This window comes from Anthonomus grandis, chromosome 8 (assembly GCF_022605725.1).
Source record: "Anthonomus grandis grandis chromosome 8, icAntGran1.3, whole genome shotgun sequence".
NCBI lineage: Eukaryota > Metazoa > Arthropoda > Insecta > Coleoptera > Curculionidae > Anthonomus > Anthonomus grandis.
In genome coordinates this window covers 7,349,813-7,367,173 of record NC_065553.1, presented here as the reverse complement: position 1 = coordinate 7,367,173, position 17,361 = coordinate 7,349,813, and the positions used below count along the sequence as shown (strand labels likewise).

Sequence of the window (17,361 nt, the reverse complement as noted above, 5' to 3'; positions counted from 1 at the left end):
ATCTTGAAATGTGAAAAAAATAAACAAAATTCGACGGGTCTCAGGAATTTTGCGAGATAAATTTTGATTAGTTTTAACTGAATTTATTCCAGTTAAAATCACCACACTGTATATAAAGCAACATTTTAAGTAATTTCTAATAATAATTAATCTAATAATTAATCATTTATTTGAAAAAAAAACAACTAGTGGCGTACAGTGTTATTTGGGACAGAATGATAATGTTTTCATTGCGCGTTTTATTCTGCTCCTTACATGAAATATTTATCAAAGGTTTCAATACTTTATAAACCATATTGAGTAGTATCTAAGTAATGAATGACAATCACGTTGATAAATTGCAATATCTACGAATTAAATTTTTTGCATATTAACTAAAATCACCTAAATCGACTTCAAACGTTCTACGAGACACGCTATATTACTATTTTAATAAACCATAGTAAATATATTTTGATATATTTAAATTGAATTTTAATACACTTAAGTAATAAAAATTTGTTTATGAAAACTATGCATAACTTAAAAGGATACGGATCTTAAATTTTAAATCAAGTTGTTAAAAAAAAAATTAAAAAATATTCGCATTTTTTGTATATGAGAACGTAATTTGCTCTAGAATTTGAACATATTAAGTTTAAAATTATCTATATTTAAAATATAAAATAATATTTTAAGTACGTTAGGCAATATAACTCTCATTTCTTTTGACTTAAATCAACAGTAAAGACGATATAAGATATGGCGATCTATGCAGTTTTGAGCCGTATAGTTAATATAATATATTTTTATTTTAAACGGATAAATATTGTCAGAAATTAACTGTCACGAGTTAGACTTCTCTATAACAAGAGACATAGCAACCAATTAGATGCCATTATCCTGCATCGACGGCCTTGCTAGTTTAACTTACAAAGATCCATTCTAGATTTTAAATTATACCTTGTAGTAAGAAAATATAGTTATTAAATACAACATAAAACTTTGAAGATAATTATACCATTTCAATTTTTTCCAATATTTAAATTTTGGTTTGAATTCCTTTTTTTTTTGCCGTAGATTCTCTAAGTAACTATACAATTTGCAACTGGTCTTTACAATATATATACTTTAAATGAAATTCATACTTTTTTCAAAAACGTTGCTTTTATTCTACTTGCTCCTTTTATCAGTGTACAAAATTAATAGCAAAAATGCAGTTTTTAATTTGCCCGTAAAGTTTTATTAAAAGAAATATTATTTTACAATATATTATTGTGTATTAGATGTTACAAAATTAGTTTGCTTAATATGACATTTACATTTTGTGTACAGCTTAGCTATCAATAATTAAATTTATATGTAGTTTTTCTATATGGTCTTTTGCAGACTACATACTATGTATATATGATAATAACAAAAACACAATATTTAATTTATAATAACTCAGAAGAACTTGTCGTTCTCTTGTGATTGCTCGATTATTGTATCAATGCTCTAAATTATTCTCGGTTATGCTCCAGGTTACTAGAACTCAAAGGTTTTTAATTAAATTAAATTGTAGCCAAATATTGCCTGTTCAAAACTACTGTAGAAAGTGACCTGTAAGGCTTACATACACGTAAAATGTGTGGTTTTATTGTATATTTTATTTAGTTATAAAAAATTGTTAAAATATAAACGGTACGAGAAAAAAATGCGTGAAAGAGAAAAGTTGGCATTTTCACGAAACCTGTCATAAAGTCTACCACCTTGCTACTTTGAAAATTCAGACTTACCTTAATCTATCTTTGCGCTCCCCAGTTTTGTAATCTATCTATAAAATAAACTTATCCTTTCTCTTAGAAACTGTTTTTATTAACCCATTAAACTTTAAATTTTTAGCAACTCGATAAAATGAATTTTTCAGGTTTTAGTAACAAATTTTGTGTTTCAGCTCGGTGCAAAGAAATTAACGAAAGACTTGGGATTCACGAGGTTTGTGGTATGGTAGCGCCATTTTGGTGGCCGTATGATGAAATTTCACCATATACAAAATTTTTCATGAATGCATATTTATGCTTTTGCATAGGTGAATAAAGAAATGTGAAAAGTATTTCCTTAAATTATGCAAAAATTAAAATTCTAGGAATATACATTGTTCCATCAGGATGCTTGTTAACATCAATATGGGAATGTGCTGAACTTATAGTTTCAAAAATAAAACATTTGAAACAACTTTTTCAAGAGGTTTTTGAAATTGACGATCCAGTTTTAAGAAGAGAACTTTTAAGAAATTGTATTCAATATCACCAAGAAATTATCAGGTACCCAGTGACCAATATTGCTTATTAATATTTTACTAACTGATAGTTAAATAGGATGACATATGAATGGAACAAAGCAACCAAAAAATCTCTTGCTCAATATTCTTGGCTCAGTCCAGTTGTTATTTGTTTCATTACTTCACAAATGTTAAAGGTTAATACCATAATAAAAATATTTAAATTTGTACTAATATTTCTCCTTTAGACGTATTCAATAGGAGCTTTCGTACATTTGATGGGTTTTGGTGTCACGGTTTTCTTTCTTTGTCATGCTGGCCAAGAGATAGAAGATCAGGTAAAATTGAACTGGGTGTTTTCGATTTTTCAGGGAAAAATATTTTTTAGTGTTATAACATACAAGATGCTTTAGCGGATTCCAGGTGGTACAAATCTGATAAAAAATTACTTAAGACTGTCCAAATAATAATAATGCGTTGTCAAAAACGCATCTTTTTGGAATGTAATTTTCCTGGCGGAGCTTATAATTATAATTTAATGATTATCGTAAGTAAAATATATGATTAAAATTATAATAATATTTTTTTCTTGTTTTAGATTTATAAGACAGCTTATTCGTACGTAACCGTTATAACCAATACAGGAGCCTAATTTTTATGTAAAGTTACAATTAGTAATGTTAACGAACAGAATCTAAGAAGCACTTAAAATTAGCCACATTAGCAACACTATTTTCGAAGTGGAGAATTACGCATATATTTGAACACAGCTTTTTTTAAGCATTGCATTAATTGAGAAAGGGGTTTACTGAATTTCCAGTATGTTCTTAAATCTGACACTAATTTTAAATTACTAGGAAGATCCAACGTAAAAATGTATGAAAATTACAAACACAGCTAAAACAACAAAGAACTGTCGAGAAAGTGATGCTTTAAGAAATACGAGTAAATCTGTAAACTAGGAGTATTAACCCGTAAATTATTAAGCTTATAAATAATTTAAAACAATGAACTGTCTTTTTTTAAAGTTTAACAATATTATCTTACTTTATAGATTCAGGAAGCTTCAGGAGCATTTAATGCCTAAAAATTCTCATCAAGTATAATAAAATTAAAATAGCAACAAACAGAATAAAGATCTCTCTTGGTTGTAAGAAGTAATTTCAATATACTGTAAATGTGCTCAAGGAAATTATTCTTTGGCTTATAAGGGATACTAGGCTTAATTTTTTAAATCCAAGCCTTACCGTTAGCTGCACACAAATATTCCAGAACGAGTATAAGTTAAGTAGATCATTCTGTCTTTGAGGCTAACTTATAAAGTATAATGTCATTAAATTTGTAGACATTTTCGACCAAAATTTATAATATCGAAATTCGGGAACATACTTGTATTGTCAACATCCAAAACACTAACCTAACTCGCCTTGACTGTCGTTTAATTGTTTCCAAGGTAAAAACTGACTGGAAAAAAATTATATTAAAAAAAAAATTCTTTATTTTTTTTCTTTTTGTAATTAGGTAATTTGATTGTTAAAATAAACAATACATAAATTTATTAAAATTAATTTATTTCTGTGGAAAAAGTGAAATCTAAATATATAAAAAGTTACTTGGTAAAAAAAGGATCTGAAAAATTATTGAATTATATCAAAGATATACCAATGAAAGAGTAATAAAATTAATTTTATTTATGCTTTGTTAAAGCTAGTTAAAAAGAAATAACCTTTAAGTCCGGATATTTAACAATTTTAATTTTATTATTCTATAATTTATACACAATTATATCCAAATTTTTTAAAAGTATTCTAATATATTTTACATAAAAAATTAAATCAAAATAAACAAAAACAATAAAAATCAAACTATCAAATTTCTTTAGAAAGTTAAATAATGAAAGTAAAATTTTTAGACGTTATCAGTCACGACAAATTATGAATTAAGTAAAGTATTTATTAAGTAAGAAAGTCGAGGGCATTTTTGAATATTACTTTTTTAGTAGATTTTAACAGTATTATTCAAATATTTATTCTGTGTTAAATGAAAAGATCATGATCAGCTGAAGAAATTGCAGCTGAGGGCATTCTTTTGGCCAATTTTCCTCTAAGGCAATTTTCAGAGCTTTAAGGAGCTAATCTAATATCATGCAGGTCAAATAACTCGTATCGTATACCGAAGGTATACTTTAACTCATAAACTTACTTAAGTACTTTGAAAACTGTGAAATAAGGTACATTCCCAGCATAGAATTGTTTAAGCCGTTTGTTTTATAAGATGGTGTTTGAAAGCCTTAAGAGTTCTTTATGGTCAACCTGTTAATAATAGGATATTAGATCAAATACAGATATTATATAACATATTGAATATATTAGATAGATAGGACCCTTTAATAAAACATATATAGTACTTTCTCCTTAAAAGACCGAAGAAGAATTTAAAGCCCAGATTAAAAAGTTCTTAGTAACATATTATTAATCATACTGTTTAAGAAAATTTAATCCAAGTTTGTAGATTAATCAATACGTACTTTGATGTCAATTTGTAGGTATTTTTTGTTTTAAGCTAACGAATTTTTATTTAATAATGCATAACTAAAATGGACACGATCTTAACCTTTTTATTTATAACAAACCATTAATCTCATGCTATTGATTTTTTTTATTGGCCTTATTTGAGGTTTGTTTTTCATCAATTTTCTCCTTAGTGACCAATTTATAAAGCAACAAGTCAAATTATAAATCTTAGTTTTGACAGATAAGAAATGGCTTAAACTAGAATTGAAAGTTTAGTACAGACGCCTACAATTTTTACTTCATAATAAGAAATTTGATAAAATCAGGATCTCGCATATGTCCAAAAGTCTTGGAACTCAACACATTTTAAAATTGAATGAAAACAAAACGTTTTTAAAATATTTTATTTAGTTGAAATTGTTATATCAGAGTACATATAAATATCTATATAATAGAAATATAATCCTTTATACACTCATATTATATCTACAACATTAAGGGCCACAAAGTCATCAAAATATATCACATAACGCTAAACCATGTATTGTACCGGTAAAACAGGTGCAGGCAAATGAGCTTGCGTTTCGCGATATTGACCATCATCAATAATTCCTCTAGCTTCGACAGCCAGGTTTTGTTCCACAACACGTTTGATGAGTTCTGGTATTGGTGGAGCCACTGGCATATGGGAACCATGTGGGTGGAAGCCAGTAGCATTAGCAGCACATAGGACATAGAGAGTTGTTGACCATCTGAAGCTACATATGCGTAAGAACCTTCGGCTTTTTGACCATCTCCTATAATATGTTCATAATTTAGAGTTGTCAACCAAGTTATCAAGCAAAGTGTTCTGTAATGTAATATGAAACAATTAAACCAGATATTTTAAGACCAAAATATTTATCAATAGCTTAGCAAAGTGCTTTAGGCGTATGAAACATCAGTGCCAATTGTCAGTTATGCACAAAAGTTTTCGATAGTGGGAAAATTTTATCACAAATTAAAACAACTTATAAGAATAGACTAACTAACTGGAGACGTTAAAACACTTTACGTTTCTGTTTAAATTGTGTTCTCCTTTATTACTGTAAGAGCCCAAAGTTACTTTTGAAAATTGTATTAAAAAACATTGTACATATACATGTTCCGTGTAACCAGGCTTTTTGTTAACTTTTTAAGCAAATAAAACGTCAAGGCTCTCACTCTATTAGTATGATTAATATTTTTTACTTCCTTAAAAATTATGCTTACCAGATTCCTGCTGAGCAATCTTGTTTCCAGTTTCATAAGCAAATTGGTAAGCGCCATCTCCATTATTTTTATTTTCCAAATGCAATATAGGGTTCTAATCGGGTTTGGTTGATAGTACTCTAAGTTAGCAAAACCTCTTTCGTATAGTCGAAGTTTACGTATTAGTAATAGTAACAGTGAGTAAAATGCAAGTCTTGACATAAAAGGCTATTCATATTTTTTTATATTTAAGGTTAAAATAGAAACAAGATATTTTATAATAAAGGAATTTTTCTTTTGTAATTTAGCATTTATTAATTATATTGTCTTACAAATATCAACTTTAAAAATTTTTAGATATGAGAAAAACCTTAATCCATAAACTGAAACTCTTCTTCTTAAAAATAATATTATGCATAATTTAATAGGGAATGGTTCTTTCTATTTAATTAAAACAAGAATTTTATATAAATCTAGATACAAAATAAATTTTTCTGTACATTTCTGATAAACAATTGCTAAGCAGCCTAATTTTAAGCTTAAAAGTAAAGTAAGGACATAATTTATCTTAAAAATTTAGTATTATCTTGAATTAAATCATTTTACCAAAAAGGCGTTACTTACTTGTATAAAAGCCATTTTTTAATACAAAATTATTTTGCAGTTATCGTACCTAAAAAATAAGAAATTGAAACTGGTTGTTGGCTTGATCGTTGACGCCTATTATTGCGTTTTATATTGGAGTCCCTCCCTGTTACCCCTCTCGGTCTTAGGAATAGGTAATTTAAAAAAAATCAACTTTCAATAATTGTGTCACTACGAATTCTTAATAAATTCATTAAATAAAAATTCTTAATTAATTAATTTTAAAAAAACTTTACTAAAACTAAATGAAATGTCACGAAGCGCGTCCTTTTTAAAGACCGATGGAAGAGTTTCGAAATATTTAGAATTTCTTTATTGTTTTTACCCAAAGAGACCAATAATTTTAAGGGATTACTGACAGTCAAAGCAAGCAAGTATACGAATTCTAGAAAATTTAAAATACAAGGATTTACAATAATATTACCTAAATAACCTAAATTGGGGACCTCAAACAAGATAAATTAATTAAAAACTAGATACTATGTTGAAAGTATTTAACTAATTAAGTAGAATCCTAAATAACCCTACGAATCAACTTTAAACTACAAAATATGAATATAATAGTACAAAAACTAAAAGAAGAATTTATGAATTTACATTTTCATAATAATATCAATATTGCTAACCAAAGTTGTACTGTTTTCAAAAGTGATGAAGAAAATATTTCAAATCTTGTTGGATGTATGTGTTTTTAAATTGCATCCAATAATTTCACTGTGTTTTAGCTTTACAATTATTGAATTTTATTTATAGCTGAAAATGTCCCCAATAAAATACTAAAGTGGTTTTCTAAATTATATGTAGGAATAAATTGTGTACTGACAGTGATTGTAATATATTAATATTTTAATTATCTTGTCTTCTAATCTATACATTTTTTTTGGTCTTCCTGTCTCCCTCTGAGCTATATATACATTATATTGATATCTCTATCGAAACTATAAATATATAAAATGTTTTTAGTACGTGTAGGACAAGTTAGTGGAAAATCACAAAACTAAGGATATCTAGTAAGGTAGAAAGGAAAATTGAAGTAAGCAATTTATACACAAAAAACAGATCTGAAAAAGAAACTTTAAAGTTTTAAGATTTTCTTAAATAATATCAAATTTTATTCACGGCAAAGTCTACATACAGGATTTAAGCGGGTTTTCATAATTCTAGCCCTTAAGTAATTAGTTGTTAAACTTGCTCTGGACATGGCTTTCAATCAGTGCTCCTGTCTCTCCTTTTAAATTTGCATCAGTAAGCTTCAGCCTTATTATTTTTCTTTTTATCTGCTCCTTCTATATTCTGCTATTCTCAATTATGGGTATCTAAGTGAAAAAATTTGAAAAAATATGTGGAATGTCTATTTTATTTTAAAAAAGCGATTTAAGTCGTAATGGAGGAGTGAAATACGTTAAGTAAAAATTTTAATATTTCTTACAATTTTAGGCATATAAACTCATCTAGCACTCAGGAATCATTGACGATTATAATAACATGATATTTGTCATATGTAGTAAATTAAATTACGTAAAAAAAATACAATTTTTAGGTTATTAAGGCGTAATAGAGAAGTGAAATGCGGTAGAGACGACACAAAGTTGAACATTTCAATATTTTTCTCTATTTCAAACATATAAACTCTTCTCACACTCAAGAATCATTGAGGATCGTAATAAAATGATACCTTTTCATATGTAGTGGGTGAAACTATGTAAGAAAAATTCAACTGTCAAGTTTTGATGTTGAAAATGTGCACAATGAACTTCAAGATAGTAAAACAATCCGTTGGAGAACTCTTCACGGAAATTTTAAAAAGTGACAATATCAATATTGCGACATGCATCAATTATTGCTTGACGTGAATCGAAAGTAGATTCTGGCTGGGTGACGCAGACTTTTTGTTTCAAGTAGCCTCATAAAAAAAAGTCCAGTGGTGTAAGATCGGGCGATCTGGCTGGCCACTGGGTAGCCTCTCGACGACCAATCCACCGAATAAGGTAAGTTTTAGTCAAATATTGTATGACATTTCCGCTAAAGTGAGGCGGTGCCCCATTTTGTTGAAGAACTGTTTTCAACTCAAATTCATGAGGATTGTCTTCTATAATCTCAAGGATCATTGATTCTACTTGATTTCCCAACATGTTTAAATAAAGGTTCCCTGTCAAATTTTGGTTTTGACTACACCTTAATCGAATAAAATCGCATTTGTATAGAAGTAAAAATACACTTGAATGTGATTTATGTAAACTGAATAGCTACAATAAAATTATTTATTTTTCAATTATCAATTTATCTATTCAATATTTTAAATTACTAAAACTTTTTCCTACTTTCATCTGTAAAATTAGCCCATAAGTAATCGTGGCTTCCGTATAATAAATGATCGAAAGTTATCTTATGATCGCGAGTTCTGTCAGGCGTCAAGATGATTTTCGAGATACCGATCCTACAGCTTCTTTAGTGTACCACCTATTGAAAGTCTATAGGGGACAACAATAGAGCAGGTTCCATGCATCGCTGATCAAAAATGATAATGATGTATGTTTATTGTTGTATACAGTGGGCGTGAAAAGCACAACCAATACATCTCTAAAGTATACTAAATTTCTAAAATATTCTATACTTACTAGGAAAATTCTAAGCCCAAATCTGAAATGTTTAACGAGCATCTATTCCCCGGCACGATCTTTATAATAAGGTACGTAACGACACCAACCAATAAGGTTTCAATAGCAGTAATTTAGCGATATTGTTTTCTAATAAATTACTGAGTACATCATGGTAAGTATTGTGTGTGTACGGGCATATATCCTGCGATCATGATCAATTAGATCCTTGTACCGACTTATGTTATAAAATAATTAATTGTATGTTCCTTTCACTCGAAGTATATGATCAGTTAAAGTTGTTTAGTGGTTATTATCGTAAAGTGATGAGCAAGCAAATCAAATAAAAATTCTTTGTACTTCGGTTAGTGGAACACCGTAGTTAAAATTGCGAAAACTGAAGCTGCTAATGTACATATAGTGCAACGTGCGTCATCAATTACATTAATATTAATAACATAATTGTACAAATTTATTATAATATAATATATAATAATTACAAAATAGCATCTGTTTAATTTATTAAGTTATGGAACCGACGCGACATCTCAATTATTCCAGAAGCGTGGAGTTCTTTCTCAAGTCTATAGAAATAACCATCTCGTTTACTTTCTCTATTTTGAAGTTTGATTTGATATACATACATATGTAGATATATAGTATGACAGAAGTATGAAATAATCATAAAAGTCATGATTACTGTATAATTTAAAACGTTTTTTTTATTATAATAGAACACCTATTATGGGCAGTTACTTAAATGATAGAGTTTAAAAAGCTGGGTCAAGAAATGACCAAGCATACAAATTTATTATTCATTTAAAGTTTTATTACTTGATTTTTCTTTAACTAAGAATAATGTATAAGGCTCAAAAAGAGCAACCATTTTTTTGCATACTAAATTATATGAATTTCTTACATTATTATTTTTATAATAATGTAACAAAAACACACAAATATATTGTGGTATTTTTACGGGTTGTAACATTTTTTTGCGTGATTCAATGCTGTATACATAGTTACGTGTGCATTAAAGGTAAATAATTTCACTTAATTAAAACTAGTATTTTTGAGAACTAAAAGAAAAATAATACTTATTATTATTATTATATTATTGAGTATATTTTTTATAATGTGCTTTTTAACGATGTAACACAAATAATATTTATTTTTTGGAAAAACCTAAATTCGCCGCAGTTGGCTGTGATAAGCTGACAAGAAAATATATAAACTGTTATTAATATTATATATTTTAAATATTTATATGTTCTGTTAGTATTTTTTTAATAATTTAAGCCATTATGGTTTTTCGTCAGACGTCAGAAATATATTTGTTGATGTATCCGGACCGACAGCAAAGGCACCATACTTTATTAAAAATTTTTGATAAAAATTGTGGTATGTTCGGTTCTTTTAATATGCTTAAAACTAAATATGGAGAATAAACAAATTAGGAAACTAATGAAAACTTACTTAATGAGGTATGGATTAGCGATTTTTATACTTATTACACTACATAAAAAATACTTTGTAGATAAATGTGACCTCAAAAAAATCTACAAATGTCTTTCATACAAGTATTTGGAGACAACTTAAGAAAAGTAAATTTAAGCCATTTATAATTTAGCTCAAAAACTTTACACTGATTATCCCAATTTTCTTGAAAATGTGATATGGACCCATAAAAGTAGTACAATTACGAACTGTGGCATTTTCAATAAAATTAATAAATACCGTTGAAGTCAAAATAATCCCCGGCAAATTAAAATTATATTAAATTATATATAATGAATTAAAAATTCTGACTTGTCAGAATTTTTGAATTAAATTTTAAAATTTTTCCAGCATTATTGTATTATTCCAGGCATTTGAAATAAAATATCATTTTATTCCAGGACTTTGACTGTTTCTTTCACGTCTTCCGAGTACTTGAAATAGTTTTTCTTTTAATTTTAGCTTTTTGAGTTTTTGTATTTTTGTTTTTTTTAATTTGATTTTTTTTATTATTTCAAGTACTTGGAATAAGGCTTTTTATTATTACAGGATTTTGCAGTCATTTTTCACGTCTTCCAGATGTTTAAAGTAATTTTCTATTTAATTTCATGTTTTTAGGGTAAATTATCGTCGTTCTTAATTTTTTTGTAATTTAAGTATTTTTTTTAATTATTCCAGATATTTATAATAAAGCTTTGTTTTATTTCAGGCTTTTAGAAGTAGTTTTTCTATTTTCCAGATACCTGAAGTGATTTTTTGTGACCTCTAGACATTTAACGTTATTCTGTTTTCCAGAAAAATTGATAAAATTTCTATTTTATTTCAGACATTTGACGGAAATTTCTTTGCCTTACGAGATTTTTATAAATTTTTTAAAATTTTACAGGAATTTTGCGTAATTTTGTAAAATGAAATGGAAAATTAATTCTTATTAAGAAAACATAAAAAATTACTCCTAACTTGGCTGATTACCTGAAAAAACTAGAAAATTACGCCAAATGCCTGTAAATTATGAAAAATTATCTCGAATTTATGTAAAACTTTAACAACATTTTAAATTCATGGAAAATTAATAAAAATGACTCAAAGAATAAATAAAATTTAGACACAAGTGTGATTTATGGATTATTGGAACTTTTAACGGAGATTCTTATTATCAGTGTTTAAGATCAGATTTTGAAGACTATTTGAATAATATGATTCCTTTAGAAAATTACTATAAAGTTACTTGAGTTTAGAGTTGACACTGTTAAGTGTTTTGTAATGTTGTTTTATTTCCTCCTTAATCCATATCCGTCTTCCCATGTTTGTTTTTTTTTCTCTATAAGGTTTCCTTTTATTACAGACTATGGTAAATTATAGATGTTCTTAATTTTTTGTTTAAACTTTTAATAAGCTTTTCAGATTTAACAAGTAATTTTTTTATTTTCCAGAAACTTGGAGTAATTTTTTATGACTTCCAGATATTTAACCTAATTCTGTAGGTGTTCCAGAAAACTGGATAAAATTAAAATTTTTAAATTAAAATCTGTTTTATTTTAAATATTTGATATAAAATTTCTAAGCCTTCCCGAGATGTTTATAATTTTTTTACATTTTCCAGATAATGAATCTGTTATTACAAAGGAAGAAAACATAACAAATTACTCCGAACATGGCTGATTGCCTAAAAAAACTATAAAATTACGTTAAATGCCTGTAAATTATAAAAAATGATGTCGAAAATTTATAAAACTTCAACAACATTTTAAATTCATGGAATAACAAAAATTACTAAAAGGATACATAAAATTTGGACACAATTTGTGACTTAATGGAACTTGGATTAACGGAGATCCTATTACCAGCTTTTAAGATCGGATTTTGAAGACTATTTGGATAAGATGTTTCCTTTAGAAAATTACTATAAAGTTTGTTTTTTTTAGTAAATAGATTAACTTAGTCCCTTTTAAAATATCTAGGGATGTTTAAAGAAAATAAGGGTTTAATCCTGAAGTAATGTGTGTACACGACAACGGTATTGCATTGCTAGTATTTCTGTCTATCTTTTAATTATAACTAGTAACATTTATTGACGGTTGGAATATTGTCAGTTTATGCACAGCCTACTGCGGTAAATTTAGTTTTTTGTTTAAATTCAGGTTTTTAAAAATAAAAAAATATGAGTTGTGATACATCATTAAAAAGGAAACTTTGCAAAGATTTTAAAAATATAAGAACTAAATATGGCGCCTATAAAAAAAAACAAAGTTGATGATGGTTGACAAAAGACGAAACGTTATATTAAAAATTTAAGAACACTATCACGTAGCCCAAGAAAAGGGGCAATGGAAATGTGCAAGTTATTTTAAAATCGGATAAAAAATAGGCTCAAAAAAATCGAGTTTAGGCTCAAAAATTCTCAACTTTGCCCCAATTTAACTATCCTCGTATCTCTTATAGATCCCGATAACCCCATGTTGAGGGTGACATTTTAAAACTTGATTGTAAATTACTGCACAGGTTTCAAATAGATTAAAATTCCTATAATTTACAAATATTAATATCAATGTCATCATAAACCATCGTCTAAAACAGACGTCCAAAATCAATCATTTTTAAACTTGATAATACATTTTAGCAAGCTAGTAGTAAGCTAATAGTTTTGTTTTTTAATATTCTGCACTAATGGCATTTTTATTTTAATTACAGATAGTATTCCTGTTGATTTAACTGAAGATCTCGTAGGACTTACAGGGTTGCTAAATTGCCAATATATATGTATTTGTTTTCAACGGAATATGCGTACATGGTCAAACCTATTTCTAGATATAACTAACACTTCGAAATTTGGAATTCCTCCTAACATGGGCCCGAAAGCTAAAAAAGTTCAATTATATATAATTTTTTTTATTGCTTATTGTAATTGGGGTGTATGTACTTATGCTTTGGCATCAATATTTTTAGAATCAGGTATGTACTAGTGTACAACAAATGTTATTAGATTTAAATATTCATTATTTTTTAAGTAACGTGTGAAAAAATAAATAAAGAAAAAGGACTTCATGAGATTTGCGGTATGGTCACTCCTTTCTGGTGGCCTTACGATACCATCGACTTTTATTTAAAAATGTTTTTTAATGCTTACGAAATATTATGTATAGGTAAGTGCTAAAGTTTGTGCTTAAATTAAGTTAAAAAAAATAGTAATTGTTTATAGGAATTTATATCCCCCCGGGTGTGAGCCTCATTGTTTCAGTATGGGAATGTGCTGAAACTATTATATCCAAAATTGAACATCTAAAAGAAATGTTTAAAGAAACATTCGAAATTGAAGAACTACATTTGCAACAGGCACACCTTAGACGCTGTATCCAATACCATCAGGAAATCATCAAGTAAATATTCCTTTTTATTGCGATATTTTTTATGGGTGTATTGTAAATAAGAGGTTATGAAAACATTTAGCAATTTCTTTTTGGATTAGAAAATACTCTGAAAATTCATCAAAAAATGATCAAAAACAACTTTAAGGTATCGACTAAACAGCTTAAAATATAAGAATACTCAACCATTAACATACTCAATATGCAACAGCAGTTAATTTATAAAGTGCAATAAGGATTTTATTCATTTGGAAATAAGAAAATACAAAACTATATTTTTATTCAGGTTCTATCTTCGGCTCGAAGGTTACGATCATTAAGCCAATACATATTTTTCACATTTCTTATCTAAATAATTAGTGCTGTTGATGCAATTGAATTATATTCGCAAGTTTTTCAACAAAGAATTTTGCTTTGTTCCTATAGATCTATTTCATCTTCTTTGACATATTTAAGGTAAATTAAACCTTTCTCCCCTTGTAATGTGTCACAGGTATTGTAATTTTAATTTTTTATCTACAAATATGACCTTTTCCTTGCATACAGACCAAGCCTTTTCTATCCCAATTATGATTTCTTTAGAGTTATCATAATGAAACGATGATATAAAAAAATAGGTGGAAAAATCGTATTCTCATTTATATATCCTTATCTCTATTTGAAAATTACAAAAAAGTGGAAATTAAATAATGTTTTTCGGATATAATTAGACATATTACGAAGAAAAAAGACAATTTCCAGCCAAATAAATTAAAAATTTTAATAAACTTCTCTATTTTATTATAAGTAATATGTGTGTCTATTTTAGAATTATTCAAAATTGGAATACGGAAAACAAAAAGTGCTTTGGACAATGTTCTTCTATATCAGCAATTACTATATCCCTTATTACGGCTCAGTTTTTAAGGGTTAGTAAATTTAAGACATTTTGATTAAACTATAAAATAACAAAATATTAATCAGTTAGTTTTTTGTTATAGATTCACTCGATTGGTGCATTGATCCATGTATTCGGTTATACGGTAGGGGTATTTATGTTGTGTAAAGCTGGACAAATGATACAGGATGAGGTTTGTATATATTATAATATGTCAATAGTTAGGAATAAAAAATCAACTAAATACATAGCTATTTACTTAACAATTATAAATATACATAAAAATAAATTATCCGTTATTAAAACAGGCAAATTAAATAAAAATTGAACTAATTTTTAAAAGTTTTCTCCAAATAGTTTGTCATTCATTCGTAACAACGTAGAGAAATAAGAAAAATCTATTTCTATGCTATTAATTTTTTACTAATAGGTATAGTTCCAGCAGATTTTGAGTAATAAAACCAAAATACTACTTTTTAAATATAGTGATATAACATGGTCATTTGACTATTAGAATATCCTGCATAAAACTATAGATAAACACAAGAAAATTTATTTTTAAAGCAGTTATCTTTAGTTAACTCCTAACTGTTTTATCTTGTTAAGTGATAAAAAATACAATGCTTGTTTTGCTTAAATATATAAGAAAATGTTTTTTTTTCTAATTTTAGAGCTACAACATCCAAGATGCTTTTTTAGACTCAAAATGGTATACTGCTTCCCCAAAATTACTCAAAGATATAAAATTTGTAATTTTACGTTGCCAAAAACCACTATACTTGCAGGCTGTGCCCTTTGGAACGTTTAATTTTAATTCGCTAATTATGGTAAATTAATGGACATTTTAATTTATGCTTGCAAATAATATTTTTTATTATTTTAGATCATAAAAACGGCTTATTCTTACTTAACACTTATTAACAATGAAAGTAAATATACCAAAATTTAATTATTCATATTTAATACTATTAGTGGTATGGTAGGGAATATTAGGTTAGAAATTTAAATATTATAAGGTAATTAAATCTGGATAAAAAGTAACTGAGGTATGTTCTATTACTTTTAAGTTTAATTAAATCAGATATTTATATTCAGATAATTTAATTAGAATATTAAGTCATTACTTCTATTCATAGGTAAATTGCATCCTTTTAAATTTTCTTTTTAGCATTTTTGTTTTCTTTACTATTTGTTTGTAGGGTTTGTTTTTTTTTGACATGACCAAAAATACGAAACTCTACAAACAAAAATTGGCTAAACAAAGGATTGAAATTCGAAAAATTAAGTTTTTAAAAACGCATAAATTTAATCAATATAAAAAAACTCACCGAATCAATCAAGCAAATGCTGAAAATGTTCAAAACTCAATACAGTAAAACAACTTTTAATTAGACATGTGAAGTACTATACACTTTACTTTGTATGTGTTCCTACAGAAAAAAGTCTAAAGGAGTCAAGTCGGGTGACCGGGGAGGCCACTCAATTGCACCTCTTCGACCTATTCACCGACCTGGAAAGGTATTGTTTAAATAATGGCGCGAGATTAAGATATTCTGTATAAGAAAAATATAAAGATAATTTTTATTTGTAATAAACCCTTAATTGCTTTGTTTTATTAAATTATTTAAAATACAATGTTTTTGTACGCATTTAACAAAAAACATTTTTCTTCTTAGTTTAAAGCAGTAATATTAAAAATGCTTTTTTAGGCTCAAAATAGTTACGGTTTTTCCAAAAAGACTTAAAGACCTAAAGTTAGAATACTAATTCTACTAAATTATTCATCATAATCTTACTTTCTTTTATCAATGAGACTTTAGTTAATTTATTTATTTGCGCTATATCATTTAAGTAACTACTAATGTTTTCTAAATCTTAAATTCTTATTTTGTAATTGTTTTTGACTAAAAATGTATTTTACGAGAGCTATTGACACTCCTTAAATTATTTCTCACCTTAATAATATTTTGGTTTAAGAAAATATCCTGCGGCGCTGTATATGTTTCAATTAACGACGTGCATCAAAATATATTTGTCATGGGCTTATAAATATCTTATTTATTTACTTTATGTTTTAACTATTCTTACAACTTCAAAATTGTATTTATAATATTAACGAGAGTTTTGTCTTAAATGTAGGGTGCATGAATGCTAATGTTTAAAATGAGTCCTGATTTTTGACTTCATTTTAAGAGAAAACTATTTATGCAGCATTTTTAGAAAAAAAATATTGTTATTATTTTATGCAATATTATCATTTCAATTCTGTAGGTAATATACTGTTTGATATTCGAATGCAATTAATAGCAATTAGTAGTAAAAGTAAGATGCTCAAAATAATTCACTAACAATGATTAGTTAATAGTAAAAATGATAAAAAAATACACTGGTAACCTTG

At 27.1% G+C, this 17,361-nt stretch overlaps 2 protein-coding genes and 1 long non-coding RNA gene across 3 annotated transcripts; 2 read left to right on the top strand and 1 right to left on the bottom strand.

Annotated features, from left to right (window-relative positions):
- The first annotated feature begins 1,875 nt into the window (after window positions 1–1,875).
- LOC126739766 (uncharacterized) lies at window positions 1,876–3,296 on the top strand. Its single transcript, XM_050445574.1, has 6 exons — window positions 1,876–1,988; window positions 2,073–2,285; window positions 2,340–2,439; window positions 2,491–2,580; window positions 2,631–2,789; window positions 2,841–3,296. The coding sequence occupies exons 1-6, from the start codon at window positions 1,876–1,878 to the stop codon at window positions 2,892–2,894; spliced, it is 729 nt and encodes a 242-aa protein (XP_050301531.1). The 3' UTR covers window positions 2,895–3,296.
- A 1,848-nt stretch (window positions 3,297–5,144) lies between these two features.
- LOC126739888 (uncharacterized) lies at window positions 5,145–6,144 on the bottom strand. The gene is made up of 2 exons (XR_007661721.1): window positions 6,007–6,144; window positions 5,145–5,552 (listed from the first exon to the last, which is right to left on the bottom strand). It is a non-coding gene; the product is annotated as an uncharacterized LOC126739888 (long non-coding RNA).
- Window positions 6,145–9,453: 3,309 nt separating this feature from the next.
- Window positions 9,454–15,983, top strand: LOC126739848 (odorant receptor 65a-like). The gene is made up of 8 exons (XM_050445664.1): window positions 9,454–9,654; window positions 13,413–13,673; window positions 13,730–13,864; window positions 13,921–14,098; window positions 14,895–14,994; window positions 15,067–15,156; window positions 15,635–15,790; window positions 15,847–15,983. Exons 2-8 carry the CDS (start codon window positions 13,502–13,504, stop codon window positions 15,910–15,912), a joined length of 897 nt encoding a protein of 298 aa, XP_050301621.1. The 5' UTR covers window positions 9,454–9,654; window positions 13,413–13,501; the 3' UTR covers window positions 15,913–15,983.
- Window positions 15,984–17,361: the final 1,378 nt, after the last annotated feature.